Source organism: Zosterops lateralis, assembly GCF_965231275.1.
Source record: "Zosterops lateralis genome assembly, chromosome: 1".
NCBI lineage: Eukaryota > Metazoa > Chordata > Aves > Passeriformes > Zosteropidae > Zosterops > Zosterops lateralis.
In genome coordinates, this window is record NC_139762.1 from 118,553,380 (window position 1) to 118,574,251 (window position 20,872).

Below are 20,872 nucleotides of genomic sequence, written 5' to 3' on the forward strand. Positions count from 1 at the left end.
AGTCAGAAGCAGAAATACTAAATAAGGTTTACACGTTTAAATTATCAGGAGGATCTTTATAGTGCCTTATTATGCCTATGGCTTGAAAAGACTGAAAGAGAAATAGGTGCCCTAAAAATGTGTTTACGAAAGAAAAAAAATCATTTGGGAGACAGAAGGGTTGTCACTTACTTCGTTTGGCCATAAGATAAGTATGAAAACTTATGGTCATAAGTTAAGTGTGAAAAGCATTTTTATAAAATGGACTGTTTTGCACAAAAAAAAGTTGAGAAGATACCACTGTGTTCAAAGGGGGAAATAAAACTTGGGAGATTCTTATGCACTGTCAGAAGTGACACAGTTGAAGAGAAGTGAAATAAGGATTAAGAATAATGATTCAGTTGTGGCAGAGTCATGTTTCCACAGTGAAGTTGTTGGATGCAGATGAAGAACACACTCATGGTCAGGAGCCATTTAAATCTACCAAGAAATGGCTTCTTTTCAGTGCTATCTTTGGAGTGAACTGTTTTGAAGAATGCTACTGCTAGTCCCAGGGTCACCAGTTAAAACCCATGAATGTGAAGGTTGCACTACCTCATTTTGTTTTGATTTGTGACTTGCGCATCTTGTGTGCTACAGATCCAATGTCTCTGAACTGCATCAGCTTTGCTTTGGTAGAAGCCAAGCATTTTCTGCACATGAATATACACCTGGTGTATATGCTCTGGATGTCAATATGTTTGACGCACCTTGGGAGTAACAAGCCTACTGTTCTGTCATAGTGTGTTTATGTTCTGCCACCATGGCATATCTGCCCTGGGCAGGTGCAGTAGGAATGCCTGGGATTGCCTTATATTGGTCTGTCTGATCACATGCAGCTATGCTAGCTGAGGATATCTCAGAAAACATGGAAAATCTTTACTGTGTGCCAGGTTAACTTCATGCAAGGAAAATATCTGAGCAGAAAACACATCTCATGGGAAACCATATGTGGTTATGTCAAAATAGTAGAAAAGCTGTAATGAGTGAAATTTTTAAAGGTGGTATGACATTTTGAGGATCATTGGGCTAAAGAATTACTTACGAAACTAGTAAGAAACACCAGTGATGGAGAGGGACATGCAGTAGATCTGGTGGTATGAGATGTAAATTTTGTTTTCTGTATCTGTTTTTTAGTGAATTTGTGTCCTGGCTGTTGGAAATTGGAGAGATACACAAATCTGAAGAAGGTGTTCATCTTGGCCAAGCTTTACTAGAGAATGGCATTATTCACCATGGTAAATATAGTTAGTTTAAACTTACCTGTTTTCAACATAATTGTTATAACTAGAATGGACTTAATTTTTTTTTTTTGATAGTCTTGTTAACACAAGACAGCTTGTTCAATCTGCATTATATCCTTGCAGGGGCGTCATGGGGCCATTGTCCATGTCCATAGCGTATTTACTGGGAAAGGCTCCACTGATTTAATAAGATTTTCTCTATGCTGTTGGCATCACATCATTGGGAAAAGGGACTTGAAAAACATTACTGTTCTCCTGTAAGCAAAAAGATATTCTGGGGAAACACAGAATGGTACGCTGCTTGTAAGGATTCTAAGGATCCTTTATTAAGGCCAGGCATTTTAGGGATAGGTGTTCAGCTAAGAATTTTACCCACCCATGTGATGGTGGGTCACAGCTGGCTGTTTTGATAAATGTGCCTGCTCATCTGTTAGATGTTAAAAGTGGAGCTAATGAATCTGTAACCCAACAGTTTAATCTTTTGAATTTTAAAGCCTTCTCTTCACTACATTGTGTAGTTACTAAAATTGATATTTTGATACTGAAATTTGCAGTCAACTCTCTGCATTTAGCTCATTGTGGAGAGAAGTATCGCTGAAAGGGTTCAGTTTTTTAGCCAGTAAGAAAGCTTGATTTCTGCAGGTAATTAGGATTGGCAACATTTTGCTCTTACCAGAGTATGTCCTTATCTCTGTCATTATTACAAGGTGTCTTCTAACAGGACCATATAAGTAAACTGGAGAAACTTCTGATTTTGAAGCCATATTTTACAGAATCACATACGATAGGTACAGTCACTCAAAACAAAGCTATCACTCAAAGCTGTCAAGTTAGTTACCATTTCCATCATAGATTCAGGGTGTAAATTTAGATGAAATCTTTGATAATAGACATTTTAATACTTTGGTACTTCAGCCAGCAATAACTTTAGTATTTAATTTAAGTCTTTTGCAATGATTTTCATGTCCTTGACTGGAAGGAAAGTGGAAGAAATAGTGCTACTGAGCTGTGTGTGTTTTAAACATGTGCAGAGTAGGAGGAAAAATATTAAGGTTATTTATCAGGAGTCATGTAGTCTTCATTTCTTTAATGTCAATCTACATGATTTTCTTCCACCATCATTCAAATGTCAGATGCTATTATGTTTACTACGCACACAGAATTGTTTTCAATGGAATGGTTCTGTTGCCAGAGATTCTTCTCCTGTTCTTATAATTTATATCCTAAATACACGCATAGATTTTCTCAATGCAAAGTTAAATGAATATTGTGTAACTCCATGAGATAAAAGGGTAATTATATTAGAGCATAGAGATGTGAGCCAGACATGCTACTTGGAACAGTGAATCCAGCTGTGGTTCACTGAAAATAGCATTCCTAAAATAAAGTTGAATGAACCATCTGTTTTCACAGAGGGAGCAAGGGAGGAAGAACGTTTGGCTGTTATTTACATTGCAAATATTGTAGAGGCCTTTGTTGAGAGTTTGCATATTCACTAGGCTGGCCATTATTGTCACTGTGCTGCAGTTCATTCTGGTGGTGACAGAACCATGGTGTGATGGACATTGTTGTACTTCCTGATGTGTGAACTCTGTCAAATAAAAAAGTTAACAGTTTTTTCCCCACTCCACTTTTATATAAGGGGAAAAAATCTCTTTGTATGCTGCTATTTAAAATCTATGTGGCCGAATTCTCTGATATCTGAAATAACTGATACCAGTCAATAGAGTGATTTCCCTAGATTCACACACACAAAAAGTTTTCTAGCATTCAATATGTGTACTTTGTCCACTTGCTGCAGCTGATTAAAGATGGAAGCCTTGTCTCAGTGGATTAAGGAGCTTTGTAGTTACAAAAATAAACCAAATATCAGATAGTTTTAAAATGAATAGGTGGCTCGGTGGTTTCTTGGACTGATGTAATAATCTGATTTAAAGTTACCTTGACAAAAAAATTAAAAGACCAGCTTAAATGTCAGTCAATTCCCTTTTCATAGCATATGCCATATAAATACCTACCCTAGCATAAATGTGGGTTGAGTGTTGGAAATGACACACAAAACAACTTGGCATTTCTTATTTTAGTGGTAATGCAGCATTTTGTGAGCTTAAGTGTTTGAAACCCAGCATGTTCCAGCTCTATGGAGCTACTCCTTTAGTTTCTGGTGCACTGTGGTAAGTTGGGACTGCAGAGACAGAGTGATAGTTGTGTTCCTCAGAGGGCATAGCCTGCTCTGTTTGTCATGGGCATGCAAGAAAGGAAAGGTGCTTTGTCATCCTGGGTCCCTCCCAGTGCATCCCTGTAAGAGTGAGAAATAATTCATCTTTAGGCAAAACTATCTTGATGGCTGTTTGCTAGGGGTTTTTTTTGGAACTTGCTGGTTATGAAGAACTCTTTTTATATGTTATTCTTTTGGAATACATTTTTTTCTTCAACAGTAGGAATATTTTTTAATTATAGAGCTAGAATGCATTTTTTTTCTTAGTTAAATGGTCACAAGGCATTAAAATTCACATTAGGCATTATATATGAAAATTTTGTAGTCTGTATCTCATGTATTTAGAGGCAATGATGCGAAAAGGAGCTTAGGAATTATTTTGAATAACCTTCAGTTCAAGGCAACTGGAATAGTGTCCTGGGCTTTACTATTAGTAGATATATCAAGTGCAAATAGAGGTGTTACTTTGCTCCTGCACATGACACTGGTGAAACCACTTAATATATGAAGTTCAGTTTTTATGTCTGTGTATCAGATGATGTGTGGAAATACTGAGGAGCTTGGCGGGGCATGAAAAATGACACAGACTGAAGGCATTTCACTATACAAAGTTTATGATGTCTAACTAAATTTTTAGAGGAGAATTATGTATGGTGGCTTAATCACTTGCTATAGGAAGGCATGCACGGAATTACCTAACTCTGTCAGGTGTGTTATTCTGATAAATGAAGACATTACACCACCCTCCTTTATCAGTTGATGACAAGTAAATTGACTTTCAAAATTAAAGCTTACAACTGCAAGCAAAGCTGTAATTAATAGAGTAGTTATCTTAGGATGGTGATAATGCCTAAGCCTGTGCTCAACCATCAAATGGATCATCTGTTTTTCAGAAAGATTTGCAGCAGTACATTTTCCAAGAGAATCTTTGTATCCTCTGATATGACTTATTCTGACAAAACACTTGAAGTTGTGAGGTTCGTTGCTGGAATCTTGGGAAACTCTGGAATTCCACCTGTTAAGATCCTTTTTCCCAGGTCTTTGGGGAAATAGACTATCAACATTCTTCATAATAATTGCCGATCTCTTGCACTCATGATGTTTAGGTGACTATACACAGAGGGAGACATTCCTCTGTCCTTTGTTCCCACTGCAAGACTATTCAAATGAGTCGTGAGGTGTTTGCATATTTACTGAATCATCTGAGATTCACTGCATCAAGAATGAGGACAGAAAAGAATCTGGAAGAATAATATGAATTTTGCAACTGCAAAATAAGTCTTATTTGGCTATTTGCTTCATAAGCTTTGCAAAAGCACTGAACACTAAAAAGATTTGGGTGCCTAACTTTTCATGCTGTCCCCCATCTGTCTTCCTTATTCTTTGCCCCATGACTTGAAACTGTTTGTTTTCTTCTGTACTACTTAAATGTTGTAATAAATATTGTCACCAGTGACATAAAGGCACTTAGGGCAGGTGATCTAATTGGACTTCCTGGCCTCCTGAAACCTACCTATTGCTGTTTTCAGGGCTCCTACTAGAAGAAATTATGCTGACCTTCTTCTCTCTCCTTGGTTTCTTCAGAAAGTCATTGAACAATGCCTTTATTTATTTATTTATTTATTTATTTTTATTTTTAAATTTAGTTACAGATAAGCACCAGTTCAAACCTGAACACATGCTGTACAGATTCCGATATGATGATGGAACATACTATCCCAGAAATGAGATGCAGGATGTGATCTCCAAGGTACAGAATAAAATAGTTGCTATTATTAGGAAGAACACATCAGAAACTGAAATTCTGCCTGAAAAGTAATGTAAGATTTGCTGGGATAAACAACATCCCCTCGCCCCTCACAGAGTTGCCACTCTGTATTTATGTGAATCAAATTCAGTTTTCCATTTTTAAGCTTTTGGTTATTTTTTATACATTTTAAATGCAAAATGACAGTTTACTACTATATAGTTACAGTTGCTATTCAATGGTTTCATATGCAGGATGCATTGCCTGTGTTTCTGAGTGATCCTGAGGCTGTGGTTCAGTCTATTGTATTTTTCAGTCCCTTCTCATAGATATGAAGACATATGTAGGAAACAGCTTTCAGATTTCTCTAAAATCTGAGCGTCCTTTATTAGTGCCCTAACAAGGCGGTAAATCTATAGTCACATAGTTGTTTAAACATAATAGGTTATACTACCCATCTATGCTACTGCAACAATGAAAAGATTGATAAAATTTAGCTTTAAACACATTAATATTCAAATCTGTCATGATTTGGAGTCAGTAGAAAATGTCTGCATTTGGGTATTACACTGCAAACAAGTATAAACAAACAAGTATGTTTTAATTTTTGCTTCACTGGTTAATGTTAAGTGTATCTAGAGGAATCAGCAGTACTGAACTCCCAGGCAGAGCAAAGTAGGGTGGAATCTAATTTGACACAACTTTTAGTCATTATACTTGCATATTGTAAACATAATTGCTTTTTGATAGTTTCCTAAGTAATACTAATGTGTTTTTCCTTTTTTAAAATACGATTTTCTGATGGTATTTTCTTAAACTACTCCAGATGTATAATTTATTTGTTTTTAATAGAAAACATTTCTAATCTTCAAATCTTTTTGCTTTTTAAAAATTGATTAGTTATAATTCTAATTTGTAAGTAAAGTATTGATGCATATAATGAAATGCAGTGGTTTTTACTTTAATTAATCAGTTGTGTGTAGAATAGCAACCACTGTTTGGGATAACTTTAATGCATGGAAATGTTGATTTATTTTTTGTGTGCTTTTCTTTCTAAGTATATCAAACCTTCAGGATATTTTAATGCTACCTTGAAGCTAATCTGTTTTGCATGTGTCTCAGTAAGCTTAGGTTAGATTGGACATGTTTTAATTCTCATAATTTATTCATCAATACTGTTATTGGGAAATGTTGTTTTGGCATATGAAAATACACAGAAATTTTAACACATCTTTTTACATTTCCATGTAAATGAAATCCATTGACAGTATACAGGCTTCCTTACTGTGTCTCTGCCTCTTGTCTGTGGTGTGAATGTGTGGTTAACTCACCACCTCTTTCTCTTTAACAGGGTGTACGACTGTACTGTCGCCTTCACAGTCTCTTTACCCCAGTAATTAGGTGAGTCCAGTTGGGAAAGCCTAAGGGAGTCATTTGGAAGAAGTACATGATCTGAAGATGTTGTGTTTGAATGTGGGAACCTAACCCATCTTCTCAAGATTGGTCCTTTGAGAGTAATCAGATAAGATTGAAATGCTATCAAGACAAAAAGCATAAATGAGACAGTAAATGGTTGCCAGCTCTGTTCAGTATAACTTTTTAAATGGACTTCTAGAGCCTCTTAGGTCCTGATGAATATGCTTATGTACTTACTTTATATATTAGTGCACTCCTTTACTAACACATCATTACCTCATTTGAAGAGTCCCAGCTGTAACACACCTGCTGTTATACCCCAGTGACAATATCACCCAAATAACATATGATCAGCCTCATCTTTTCTGTCTAAAGAAAGACTTAATTTGCTATTTTTTCTTCCAGAGAAAACTTCTCAACCATTAAGTGCTCAATTCGTGCTTGCACTAACTTGTTTATAAGCTACAAGTATTTTTCTCTTTCTTCTGAGCCTTTGTTTGATTTTAAAAAATTGTTTTGTGTTATTTTGAACAGAGATAAAGACTATCACTTGAGAACCTACAAATCTGTGGTTATGGCTAACAAATTCATAGATTGGTTGATTGCCCAGGCAAGTAGACACCTTTGGATTTATGTTTTGCATTTAAAATCTAATTTGAAAGCTAGTGATATATAAAGAACAACATACAAAGACTTTGTGTAGGGAGTTATTAGGACAGTATGTGTAAGTGTAATCCTCTTAAACTAGCAGAGTGGTAGAAATCAGCTGTCATCAGCTATGCTTTCCATTCCTGTTGCGCTTATCTTCCTTATTTGAAATTGAATTGAAATGTTTTGATGACCCTTAGCTTTGTGATTCAGCATATAACACTGTCTGTGGCTTGAAATGAAATGAGAAACTAAATTACTAACTAGATTAGCAAAAGTCAGTGCCAATTTGCTGCCATCAATTCTGTTTCATGTTAAATGAATGAGAAAAACCAACATGGTATCCTGTTCACTCTGTCAACATGCACTAGTTCCATAAAAGAAAATTTCAAAACTTCGATGCTTGTAGATTCTACTATGTTCAATTTTAATGGAGAATGCAGTCTTACTGAAGTCTTTTCCTATTTATTTGTAATTATAGAGGATTATATATATAAAAGTCCCTTCCAACCCAAACTACTCTCTGATTCTATGATAAACGTGTATATACTGGTTCATATACTATATATATATATATATATATATATATATATATATATATTTATGCTAGAAATATATGCAATTACCATCCTTGTGAGATTACATAATTTTGCACAGTTTCCATTTTGCCAGTATATTAAAATACATTTTAAGAGTGGACTATGTTTTAATAGGGGGATTGCCGGACGAGGGAAGAAGCTATGATATTTGGTGTAGCTCTTTGTGATAACGGGTTTATGCACCATGGTAAGTAAATACATTCTGTACAAGCTATGCTTACTTTCTGTTTAATGTTATCTGCACAGTTGGAAGGAAATGCAGGGGCCGAAAAAGATATTATGGAACAGATGGAAAGTTCTTCTATTGTATCAGTAAAAAGATTGATGCTACAATCTTCAAGGGAAAAAATAGCTATTGTATACTCTGAAAATTACATCCAAATTTTATAGCACGTGCTGAGGAATTCATTTGCTAAAGGATTTAGTGGGGGCAGTTTTATTAGTCACATTGCAAGAAATGTCTTAAGAAAGTAATGCATGTTGGCACTGATGAGACAATAAAAATAGCGTAGGAAAGAAATGTGAGATTTTGGGGGGAATTAATGAAGTATGGAGGAGCATGACTTCCAAAAAAGGGAAGTGGTGACAATGGGAGAAAGTGGTTTGGAGAAAGAAAAATGAGAAAATCATAAGGATAGCAAAGAACAAAAAAAAAAGAGAGGACCCCGGAGATATGTGCAGCACCAAAATTATGGTGAACAAGGACCCACTTAATACCATCAGACGGAAGATTTCAGTGAAAGTATTGAAGTGGTAAGTAGGTCATTTACTAAAATGAGAGGAGGAAGAAATTTCTTTTTTTAACTTGTTTAGACAAAGGGTTGAGAACATACTCTCCAGTATTGTTCATTCTTTTTCCTTTGACTTTTGAACACACAAACTGCATCCATTGGCATTCTACTTGCTTCCACATCCCCAGAAAACCTGTTTCTAATTCGGAACCATCAGGAAAGTGCCAGAACTTGGTGGTGTTCTACCCAGCAGAACTTTTCAAAATAATTTTTTTAAATTCCTTTTTGGAAGAATCCTTGTGCTTGGTATTTTCACTAAAAGTATTTCAGGCTAATGTATCTTTCTCAGCTTAGTGGAACCCAAATGTTGTAGTTGAAAAAATGAGCTTAGTGATACCTATCCCTCTATAATGAATCCAAATAACAGTTGTTGTATGTGTTAAAAGATTTCCCTAGGTTCACACACACAAAAATAGTTCGCTAGCATTTGATATGTGTGTGCATGTTCAGTATTTTATGGTTCATGAAAGATATGATATTGAAAAGTTTAAAAGAAATTAAAGATTAATATGTGTGGATTTCTGTTATACAGTGTTAGAGAAAAGTGAATTTAAAGATGAACCACTGCTGTTCCGTTTTTATGCGGATGAAGAAATGGAAGGATCAAATATGAAGCACAGACTCATGAAACATGATCTGAAAGTAGTGGAAAATGTCATAGCCAAGTCATTACTGGTAAGTGAAACACCATCATTGTGTGCTTTGATGAATAAAAAAATTGGTTATAGTGACAATATATTAGGACAATTTATTGTTATTTAATGAAAACATCAGTTTTTATTAATGACTTTCTGAACAATATTTTAAAAAATTATTTTACAGATTAAATCTAATGAAGGAACCTATGGTTTTGGTTTAGAAGATAAAAATAAGGTGCCAATTATTAAAGTGGTGGAGAAAGGATCAAATGCTGAGGTATCAAATATTATAAATGATCTTCCCTGTTTTATTTACTTGATCACAGATATGTGTTTTGTACATGATTTAGTAAAGTCTATAGTAGTAGAAGGTGATAGTGAACACTGACCAAGTAAGTTGTGCCTATGAGTCTTTTTCCTTTTTTTCCTTTTCTTTTTCTGTTTGTTTTTTTCTTTTGTTGTTCGTTTGTTTGCTTTCTTTTTCATGTTTTGTTTTGTTAAAAATACTGTTTTGAACATTATCTAACACTTATTTTCTGCTCAGCTAAATTTTCGAATTGAGTGATGATGTGAAAGTTGTCATTTTATTTTTTATACATTTTATAATATTCCAGTGATGACATTAATCATAATTGAAATAAACATTTTTGGTAGAATATGAAATGAGTATAGAGCTAATCTGTGTGTTGCAGTTGATATATTTCATAGTAAAGGATGTATCGAGCTTTAGATAAAGTCTGGAATTTGAGAATTGGAATAAATAAATTACAGCTTTCCTGTTTGGTAGCATTGCTTTAGATTCTCTTTGGGTTAGTTAATATTCTACTGAGCATCATGGGAGTCTCTATATATGTAAAGATAAAGTACCATGCTCTTTCATGGGAGAAAAACTTGGACTTAGATTTCAAGGCTTTCTAAATCTCGTGGTGGAGTACAAATTTAAATTATGAATAGACACAGCAAATGAATAATACAGTTCAGCCACAGAGCTAAGCAGGGTGATTTCTAGCAGTCAGTTCTGCCATACTCTGGATGGCACTAGGGCTTTGCCCATACCCAAAGAACCACTCTTTGTACTCCTGTAGTTCAACTGTTATGGTGCTTTTCTTGTTAGATCAAAGTTTAAAGACTCTTTTGTTTTGGAATTTAACAAATATTCACTTACTAAAATGTTAACTGGGTCTTTCTTTATGAAAAGAAGCTTTAGTTCCTTTGAGAAATGGTGGATGAAAAACTAGATATTGTCATAAAATAAATGGTTCAATCAAAGCTGTTGTGTTAATTACAAAGAAATTAACTGATACTGTGATACTTTCACAAAATCTTGACTAAGACTAGGTCTTGTATTTAGCTCTCTTCAGAATGAGTGTTTACCCTTCACAGGAATTTAACCTGTTTTAGAAGGATTTTATGGTGTAAATCCCTTGTGTGTGGTATGTGAAGGAGTCATAAAGAATATGAAGAAAATGTGAATGTAATTTTTTCTGTTGGGGTTGTATGCCAGCAGGAGAAAACATAATATTAGTGGTTATAAAAAGCAAACATATACACAACTGTTGTTATTTTCCAGATGGCAGGCTTGGAAGTTGGGAAGAAAATCTTTGCCATTAACGGTGACCTGGTTTTTCTGCGACCCTTCAGTGAAGTGGATTGCTTCCTGAAAGCCTGTTTAAACAGCAGAAAGCCCCTGCGGGTTCTTGTGAGCACTAAACCTCGAGAGTAAGTTATCATTCCTTTGGGAAATTTTACAAACAACAATTGAAGTGAATTTTAAGACCAGTGGAACTTCGGAGAGCACTACGGTTACATGTTGTATCTGATCTGACTTTGTCAAGATCAAGCAATTTGATTTACCTTTATTTTGTTTTATCCTATTTATGAGTCAGCAAAAGAATCACAAGTACTTTAGATCTTCAGCTCTGCCACTTCAAATACATGCAGGTACTGCAAATTTAAATGAAGTTCCATTGACTGTATGGACAGTTTTGATCGCTGTGTGTATGAAACAAACTCTTGTGTCTGGGGATTAGTTGCTGGTTTGGCACTGTCAGACTCTGTGTTCTTATGGGCCCCTTCGGCTTGTGTGTTGGTTGTGTAAACAGCAGGAGGAGATAAACAGCTCCTCATCTTTATGTAACAGATGCATTTCTGTACACAGTTTTGACCATTTCTACCTAAACACAAGTTTTGTTATGTAAAAGAAATACAAAGTGAGGCTGAAGAGGTGAGTTCAGTAAATATGTAAATGAGCATAAGTAGACTAGTAAAGTTAATGCAGTTTCTGCTAGGTTATTCATAACAAAGAAGAAGGAGACCAAGAAAAACTCACTAGGAGTAATTTTTTTATTCAAAATTTTCAGAATAAAGATATGCCATCCTCTCTTACCTTACAGCATTACAGAGTACCTCGCTCAGAAATGGCTCTGGTTAAGTGGTAGATTGAAGATCTGTTTCTCCTCTTAATAAGCAAAGGTGTCTTGAGAAGTAAAATGGTACCCAGAACAGGGAAAAAAGCAAAGAAATAAATAAGGCGTAAAGATGCTTATCTCAACTGATACTCCAACACCTGCTCCCACCCCCCAAACAAACAAAAATAACAATTAAAAAAATCCCCCAGACCACGGGATTGTAAAAAGCATAGAAGACATATCTTGGCCTTTCTCTAATGCAAATCTTGGTTTAATTTCTGACTCAACTTGTGGGTGAATTTTAAGGTTGAGAGAGATGATATAGTGAATGCAGAGTTCACAGGAGTTGAATTTATTTCTCAGCGTTCCCTGCTTTTTGTCAGCAGATGCTCCTAGCACAACTGAGTTCACAGAAGTTCTCTCCTGAATTCTTAGCCTAAACTTCCAGTGATGGTCTTTTATAGTTCATTAGCATGTCCTCAAAGCACAGAATGCAATCATATAGATGATATCAATAGTTAATATATGAGTATATTAATGATGTTATACTTATAAAATGTTTCAAGTAAAAAATTTTTAATCTCTATATATTATTATATATTTTTAAAAAATTTTAGACTTCAACGAAGTTTAGATCTCCCCCGATGATAATCATCTCTAAATGCCTAACATTATGTGTACTAGAAAAAAACAAAAGTACAAGAAATGATGCAATTCTATTATTCAAAACTGCCAGTAAATCAAGCTTGCTACAGTCCAAATGTATTTTAAAATCACTTTTAGCATCAATTTGAATTTGTTTGCTTTTGCAAAGCGAAATGGAGCTTGGGGCAAAGATCTCTGAAATAATAGCAGAGCTGGCTCTGGATGGAAAGGCTGCAAAGTTAAATCAGTGCACTGTTATGCATGACCTAACTAGCTTTGATAAGGGCTAATGCAGCTGTGTTGCTTTTGTAGACCCTGAGCCAATATCATGAGGGTATGCTAGCTTATTTTGGGCTAGCTTACTTTGGGCAAGCTCAGGGCTTAATTTTTGAGGAGTAGATGTGAATTTTGATTCTCAGAACTGTATTTTTTGTTGTTTAGGTTTATTACTCTTGTTCTTAGACCAAGCAGGGGCTCAGTCCAATGTGCTTACAAGTCATACAAACAGCAGTGGATGATTCTTACTTTACAAAATTCAGTACTTTCCACAGGTGCTCAGAAAAACAGCAACAAAACATTATTTCAATAAAGTTCAGCAAGGAGAGGCACAGGTTGCTGGGAGTGCCTGATGCCTCTTTGTGAGGCTGGGGACTACAAAGTGTTATTTTGCAGCAAGTGTGCTGTGTTTGAGGAATTGTGTTGCAGGTGGAGCTACAGGGAGAAGTCAACTGGCTATGCAGTGTTCGAGTGAATGAGCAAGAGATCAATTATTTCCAGTAACACTACAGTCTCAGATTTCCAGGAGTCTTGAACCTCTGTTGTGGTGTAGGAGCAGATGGACTCAAAACCCTGTAGGGTCATTAGTCAAAGGACTGTTAGACGAGGGTCTGATAAAGATGAGGGCTGGAGGCACATCCTGGCACGTACCAGCAAGAAGGTTCCTCTTTCTCTGAATTTGGCAAGCAGGACTGGTACCTTTTACAACAGGTATGGGGTCTAGAAGGGCAAACAACTGATGAGGTGGGGAAGGTCTGTCTGGAATGGTGAGGCCTCCTGAAATGACACCACTGGCACCCTGCCTCAGAGCCCCCTCTGTTAACAGGAAAAGAAGGGTAGATGTGACAGGAGATCCCTTCTAAGGGGAATGGAGGGTCTGATATGCAGACCTGACCCACTTTACAGGGAAGCCTGCTGTCTCCTAGGGGCTCGGATAAGAGACACTACTGGAAAACAGTCCAGTCTAGTAAGGCCCTCTGATTTACTATCTGCTATTAGTTTTCAAACTGGCAGTGATGAAATAAAACAGGGAAATCAGAGGGCAATCAAAAAAAACCTCAGTTCCCTGGGACGATTGGTAGAAAGATCAGGAGCACAGTAATTGATTTCATTGATACTTCCAATAACAAGGAATAATATCAATAGGATTAGGCAGCTGCGTTAGGTCAGTGCATGGCTCCAAGGTTGCTGTCAGCAGAAAAATTTTGGATTTGTTGACCATGCAATGATCTACTCAACTCCTTGTCTACTGACGCCTGATGGTATTCATTATTTCAGAGTAAAAATGTCTTTGCAGTTGTTGGGGTCCATCAGTGCTGGTCACTTTTCAAACATCACCTCATAAAGGCACAGGAGCAGGTAACTCCCAAATGTTGGAAGTCAAGCAGGTGAGCCAGAAGGCCAGCTTAGTTGAACAGGAATCTTCTCTGGAAATAAAGCCAAAAAGGAAAGCATATGCCCAATGGAAGCAAGGTCAAATGACATGGGAAGAATACAGAGATGCTGCTCAGTACTGCTGGGAGAAAATTCACGTGGCCAGAGGTAAACTAGAGTTGAAGCTGGCTGGAAATGTAAGGGACAATAAAAAGAGTTTTTCGAGTATATTAATGGCAATAAGTAATGTAAAAATAACACTGACCTGTTACAGGATGAGGATGGTCACCTCACAAACGACAGGGACAATGCAGAGGTGTTTAATTTATTCTTCACCTCTATATTTGACATGGGTGATGGACCAAAGGGGTCTCAGTGCCCTGACTGCAAGAATGATCAACTCCCAGCCAACCCTGAAACTGTATGAAATCTGATGCTTCAGATGGAACTCTACAAATCTATGGGATTGGATTCATCCAAGAGTCCTCAAGGTGCTAGTTGATGTAATTATAAAGCCTCTTAATGATTTTTGAGTTGTCTTGGGAATCTGAAGAGGTCCCAGCTGACTGGAAGCTGGCAAACATTGTCCCAATTTTCATTTCAAGAAAGGGAAGAAAGAGCACCTAAGAAACTACAGTCTCACTTCTGTGCCTGGTAAAGTTATGGAGAGGATTATTCTGGGAGGTATTGAAAAACGTCTGAGAGACAATGCAGTCATTGGTCACAGCCAACACGGCTTCATGAGAGAAAAGTCCTGCTTACCAAATGAAATTTCCTTTTATGACAGGGTACCTACCTCACTGCTGTCTGCAACTTCCTCTGGAGCAGAAAAGGGGGGGCAGGCACTGATCTCTTGTCTGTGATGACCAGTGACAGGACCCAAGGGAAAGACCTGTGTTTCTGTCGGGGGAGGTTTGGGTAGGATATTGTAAAAATGTTCTTTACCCAGAGGGTGGTAAGTTACTGGAACAGGCTCCCCAGGGAAGTGGTCACAGCACCAGCCTGACAGAGTACAAGAAGTGTTTGGACAGTGTGTAGCGTGTTTGAGCACATGGTGGGACTCTTGGAGTGTCTGTGCAAGGCCAGGACTTGGGCTTTGATGATCCTTGTGGGTCCCTTCCAACTCAGCACATTCTGTGATTCTGTTAAACTGTAATATGGATCTAGGCTCTGCAGTCTTCTGCAGCTTGTCAGGCTCTGTCCTCTCAGCTGGGGGAAACTGCCTTCCTTTTTAGGGCTTTCAGTGTTGCTGTGCTATGGCAATTTACCCAAATATCAGTCATTTTTGGAGGAATTTTAAAGCTATGGTTGTGTTTTAATTATAATCAGCAGATTGAATTTCCCTGTGAAGTAGATTGTTTGTGCTGTCTCAGCTTGCTCTTATTTCTGATGTCAGTGATGCGTGGTATCTGGAATATGAATGCTGCAAACTCTGAAAACTGATTTGAATAAAAGTGTGGAATTTTACACCCTTGTAACCTATATGCTGCTGAATATTAAAATGCTACCTTTTGCTACATTCATGTTAAATCTTTGCTTGTATCAGGACAGTTAAGATTCCTGACTCCGCAGATGGCCTTGGGTTCCAGATCCGGGGTTTTGGCCCATCTGTTGTCCATGCTGTTGGGAGAGGTAAGCCATAAGATCTGTCAATGGTACTGGTAAATATATGTTTAGTATCTAAATGGCTCCGTTGAGATCAGTCAAAATTAGGTCCAGTAATCCATAGTTTTTTATTAAATTTTTATTTTTCCCAAAGTAACAAACAGTATTAAATAAACTCAAGCATAATTGTTTTCTGTATTTATACTTTGTAAGCTTTGGATACATCTTCCAAATCTTTTTAAAAATGTTGTTAGATCAATGTAGGGAAGTTCAGTTAAAGCTGTGCATTCTTTACAGATTAAGTAGCTGAAGAATCCAATATCACTTTGTCCAATGAATGGCTGTTGGGAACCTGTGTGTTAATTTGTTCAGTGGCTGTGTGGTTCTGCAGTGTTCTGAAAACATTTTACCAAAAAATGTGCTTTTTACAAATCTTTTCAAGAGTGTTAGTGGCTTTGTCTTGGTAATTGCAGATGTTTCATGTAAATACTATTTTGGGATGTGATTTTTAGATCCTTGTTATCCTAACTCTATGTTTTTGAGCAGTGTACTTATTCTAAAAGAAGCTGAAGCATTATTTCTTGCTATCTCATGTTGTTTATGGTGAAGCAAAGTAACTGTATTTTCAGCTGTGGGACAGTTGTGTCTCTTTCCCCCCTCCTGCCTTTGCAACTGAGGAAGTAAAAGTGAACTGATCAGCAAAACAGCCAGATTTGAACAGAGTTTGATGACTTTTTTTCTAGGCTGCGGTGCCAGAAATTAGATTTTTCAAAAGAAAGACTAATAAACTACAGACTTAGTAGCTGATGTGATAATTATTTCTGCACCTGGATCTCAATTTAACTACCTATCATTATTCATTAAGCACATACTTTATTCTGATTAGCCTCAACAATATGCAAGTGCTTGCTTGTGTGGTTTGCTAAACCTGGAAGATTTTAAGCATGTGCTTAAATACTTTGCTGAATTGGGACCTTGGGGTTTTCTGAAGAGAAGTTGGGGTGGTGGTTTTTTTCTTTGGTTTGGTTTGTTTTTTTTTTTATTTTGGTTTGTTTGTTTGTAGTGATATTCAATAAGATCAATTTATAAGTTTATTTTTAGTTTTTTGGGGGGAGAGAGGAGATTGTGATAGCTTGTAATAGTGTATTTTTCAATGACTTTTTAAATGGTTTTTTTTAATGTTTTTTATGTTTTTTTATGTTTTTTTATGGTTTTTTTTTTATGTTAGATTTTACATGTAGCTTTAATCTGATAGTGATAATTCCTAAAATGAGGGAAGCTCATGTATATTCTGTAAGTTGTCAAATATGCTCAGCTGACAAGTCATGAAGTCATGACAAGCTTTCTATTTGTCAGCCCTGCAAATTCAGTCTAGCCTTTTCTTTCATAGCCCCTAGCTTCTGTGTCCCAGTTTGGCAGTCTCTAAGCAATAGATTTTTACTTCCTTGACAGTTCTGTGGCAGTATCAAGAGACATTAGGAGATGAATGTTCAGGTAGCTGGAGCTAAGGTCATACTCCAGCAGGCTGTCTTTCAGGAATGAGTTTGAATCACACTGAAAAGAACTGGAGACAACTGCTATTTTTGTAGTGCCTATTCAGTCACTAGATTTTTCCCAACATTGTTATTCCATTGTGAAAATAAGTCACTGAACCAAATATTTTGTGTTGCTTAAAGAGAATGTTTTGTTTTGGTGTCATGTTGTGTGTGTCCCCCTGTCCCACCCTCTGATAACTTAATTTGTGATATTTGATTTAATTATCTTTGAGATTTTGATTTAAAGCTGTAAGGCCTTCTGCTATAATTGTGTTGGCAGGGAAGATGAAAATAAGAACAATATTTTTGGAAACGTCTTTGGAATTTAGATATTTCACTTCATCATTAGCATGATACTCTAGCATGCTCTCATACTTCTTTATGTATTGCCAGAAACCTTCTGTTTTGTATGTAAAATTGAAACACCTGAATTAAACAAGGAGCTCATAAGCTTGGGTCATATAAAAGGTAGGCTAAGTTGTAATTAGTGACTTTCAAGCTAGAGCTATTTTATCCTTTTAAAGTCCTTTTCTTTGGGGTGAATTTTTTACATTTTCATATTGCTAGTCAATGTTTGTTGTTTTATAAAGCTGCCTTTAGAAAATTGTCTGGTCTCTTTTATAGAAACATCTGCTGGAAAACTTCCTTTTCTTGGCATCCAGCTGGTTTACAGAAGTACTCTGTGGTCAGGGGAAGTATGTAAGAATCAGTCAGACCAGGTTCTGATTTTTAAAATAAGAGGATTTTTTTGACTGTAAGCTTGAAATGACGTGTTTAGAAAAAGAGGTCTGCTAACTATGTGGGTTTTTATTAATAGGAACCGTGGCAGCTGCGGCAGGTCTCCACCCTGGCCAGTGCATAATCAAAGTGAATGGAATTAATGTCAGCAAAGAGACTCATGCAAGTGTTATTGCTCATGTCACAGCCTGCAGGAAGTACAGGAGGCCAATGCAGGTATGTCTCATTTGGTGCCCTTGCACATTTTCTTCTAGATTTCTCTTTTTGGTCAAAGTAAATGGTGTGGCGCTTATCTCTGTGCACATATCTGTTGTGTTTGAGTGGGGTGAGAGGAAAGAAGTGGCAAGTAGCACTGAAGGGAAGCCAATTGAAACGTAAAAGCTGAAGATTGCTCAGTGGTGATGTTCAAGATCTGCTTGGTTTCTGCATTGAAATAAAAATCATAGATAATTTTATATGGCGTTTTTAAAGGGCTATTTTAAGCATTTCTGCAGTCTTATGCAGAAAGAATTTTGAGGTAAATTCTCATTTTGATGGAGAAGGAATCACACAGCTTGCTGCCTGCTCAGCAGCAGAATGAAATGCATAAAAATGATCTTCTTCCAGAATTTTGTTACACTTCAGTACACAGAGAGCAGAGTGCATATATTCCATCCATAAAAGTCAGAGTTCCCATTGCATTCCAGTCTTAAGAATAAGCATAGTCAAGGACTCATAATTTCCTTTTTTTTAAGTGCATGCAGATTTTGTTATCTTTGTCATGTTAGTTAAGGATAAAATCTCAGGCTTCCAAGACACAAATTTAGGAAGAAAAACAAACCAATCTGGATTCTATAATGTAATTTTCCAATTATCTGCAAATTTTTCATTAACTATGAACCAATATTATTAATTAACTTCACAAACTCTTCAACTATGTATTTACTGAGGAGAAAAATCCAATTAAAATCAAGACTTGAATCCTTCTCCCGCACCTACCACATAGTTATAAGAATTACATAGTTAGAACTGGCTCATAATTACAGTCTTTATGCAAATGTTCTTGGGATGTTTGTGTTTAAATGATAATAAAGAATTGAAATTGTTACATGGTATGTCGAGATAAATCTCACCTGTCCTTTAAAGGAAGATGCACTCTAGTAAAGAGAAAATGTTCTGTTCACTAGTAGCAAAACTGGCTGAATAAAAGATAAATTAAATTCATTACAGCAGTTTTGTTCTCTCTGTGTATAACTGTAGACTTCCTATGGATATTGGTGACATCTAAAGGTGGTTGATTAATGTTGGCTACCGTGAATGCCTTGACATTAAAAAATTACTTTGGGTTTTTTAATTGCTTGTATAATAACTTGAAGTTTTTTCCTATGCATAGTATTTATTTCAGTTTTAAAAAGTAGCTGATCATAATTCAGCAAATCACAGATAACTGAAGTTCCTCAGACAGACAAGAAAAACTTCATTTAGGATGTAGTGTTATCAAAAACTATAGGAGAATTGTCTAGACTGAAGTAAATGGTAATACTCCCACTGGTGCAAAGACGGCTAAAATTTAATTTCCTATTCAGAATTTTGGAGGGGTTTTTAAATTATTATTTGGAAAATGACTATGGATTTCTCTTATTTTGTAAGTACAGTGCATACAGCCTATCATTTAATCCATCTCCTACCATCTCCTGTGGTTCCCAATTGTATAATTGAAAGGGAATCTTTTTCTGCTTCTTCTATCTTCTGCTTCTCAGGGTAAAAAGTCTTCCTAATTGCCTGGAGCATGAAGCTTCATTTCAGATTCTGTGAGTCAATAACTGTGTAATTTCTGTTGGACAGTGTTTATCTTCTGTCTTGTCTGAATATCGAAAATTGAGACCAGATTTTACTTCTTGGAATTACAACTTCCTTGCAGTGATACTAACCATGTGACAGATTTCTGCGTATTTTGTTCTCCTGCAATGATTTCAAAGAACATTTCTCCAAGTCATATTGCATTAGGTTGGTTGTTAACTTTTGGAAAAGGGACTTCCAATTTAAGCATTTCCTATTAGAGGCTGGCATAGCAGTCTTCATGCTGCCAAGCAAGTCTGTAAGATTCCATAACTAGGCATCAAGCTTTGAGGTGAACCTGCAAAGAAGTGTGGATTTCAGAAGCATTCCTGTTGATCTGATTCTCCACAGGTGTCTTCCAACAGTCAACACAGAGCTCTGAAAGTTAAACTTTCATATTAGAATATTTCATATCCTTGAGTGAAAAGCAAGGCATAGATGAATCTAGGAAGTGTAGAGAAACCATACCATTGAGAGCTGAAAGTTGTATTTTAGCAAAGGATAACCAGATATATTTGGCACTTTGCGTGAAGATTTTAACATTCAGCCTAAATGTTTGATGTCCTTGTTTAACTTTAAATTCTTCCATGAACTTCTTTTTGAATTTAGATTTGTCATAATCATGTCATTTGTTATTAGCTGACTGTCAAGCTTGTTCTGAAGTGTAAGGGACAAAGAGTAATCTGGGGATGCTATGCTTGATAGGACCTTCCACAAGGATATAATGGACATGTGGCTGAGTTATAGACTGGGTAGAAGATGTAAGACATATGTGTGGCTTCTTCGAAGATTATATGACCCATGTAAGCCTGTGCTCATGTGTCACTCTGCCACAGAAGATGGTGGATTTTTTGAGTCTGTGGTTCTTTTCTTTGTGGAGTGCAGGGGGATACTAGTCTGTGTGAAAAAATAAAGAGCATTTACACTAGTAAAATAAGTTTAGTAAAGGCAAATATAAGTAATGAAGGCTGTACTATAGGTTCTTTGTACCAGTGACACATGGGTGATGGATTAATGGGACATTCTCTGTCTTTGGTTGATATTCCATAGTATTTGCCACCAGATTTGTGGATGCACAGCAGATTTAGCAAAGCAAAAATTGGTTCTTTTTTCTTCCCCCAATGATTTCTTGAGGAAAAATATTTTTCAATCTG

General features: G+C 36.4%; 1 protein-coding gene across 2 annotated transcripts in view; it reads left to right on the forward strand.

Moving 5' to 3' along the window:
* PREX2 (phosphatidylinositol-3,4,5-trisphosphate dependent Rac exchange factor 2) overlaps positions 1-20,872 on the forward strand; it is a 171,934-nt gene that overhangs the window by 71,270 nt on the left and 79,792 nt on the right. For both annotated transcript variants that reach the window (XM_083860958.1, XM_083860959.1), the window contains 10 exons: positions 1,156-1,256; positions 5,127-5,230; positions 6,579-6,628; positions 7,178-7,253; positions 8,005-8,077; positions 9,214-9,356; positions 9,504-9,596; positions 10,890-11,038; positions 15,569-15,654; positions 17,980-18,116. In XM_083860958.1, the coding sequence (XP_083717084.1) occupies positions 1,156-1,256; positions 5,127-5,230; positions 6,579-6,628; positions 7,178-7,253; positions 8,005-8,077; positions 9,214-9,356; positions 9,504-9,596; positions 10,890-11,038; positions 15,569-15,654; positions 17,980-18,116 (1,012 nt within the window). The remainder of the gene's footprint in view (positions 1-1,155; positions 1,257-5,126; positions 5,231-6,578; positions 6,629-7,177; positions 7,254-8,004; positions 8,078-9,213; positions 9,357-9,503; positions 9,597-10,889; positions 11,039-15,568; positions 15,655-17,979; positions 18,117-20,872) is intronic.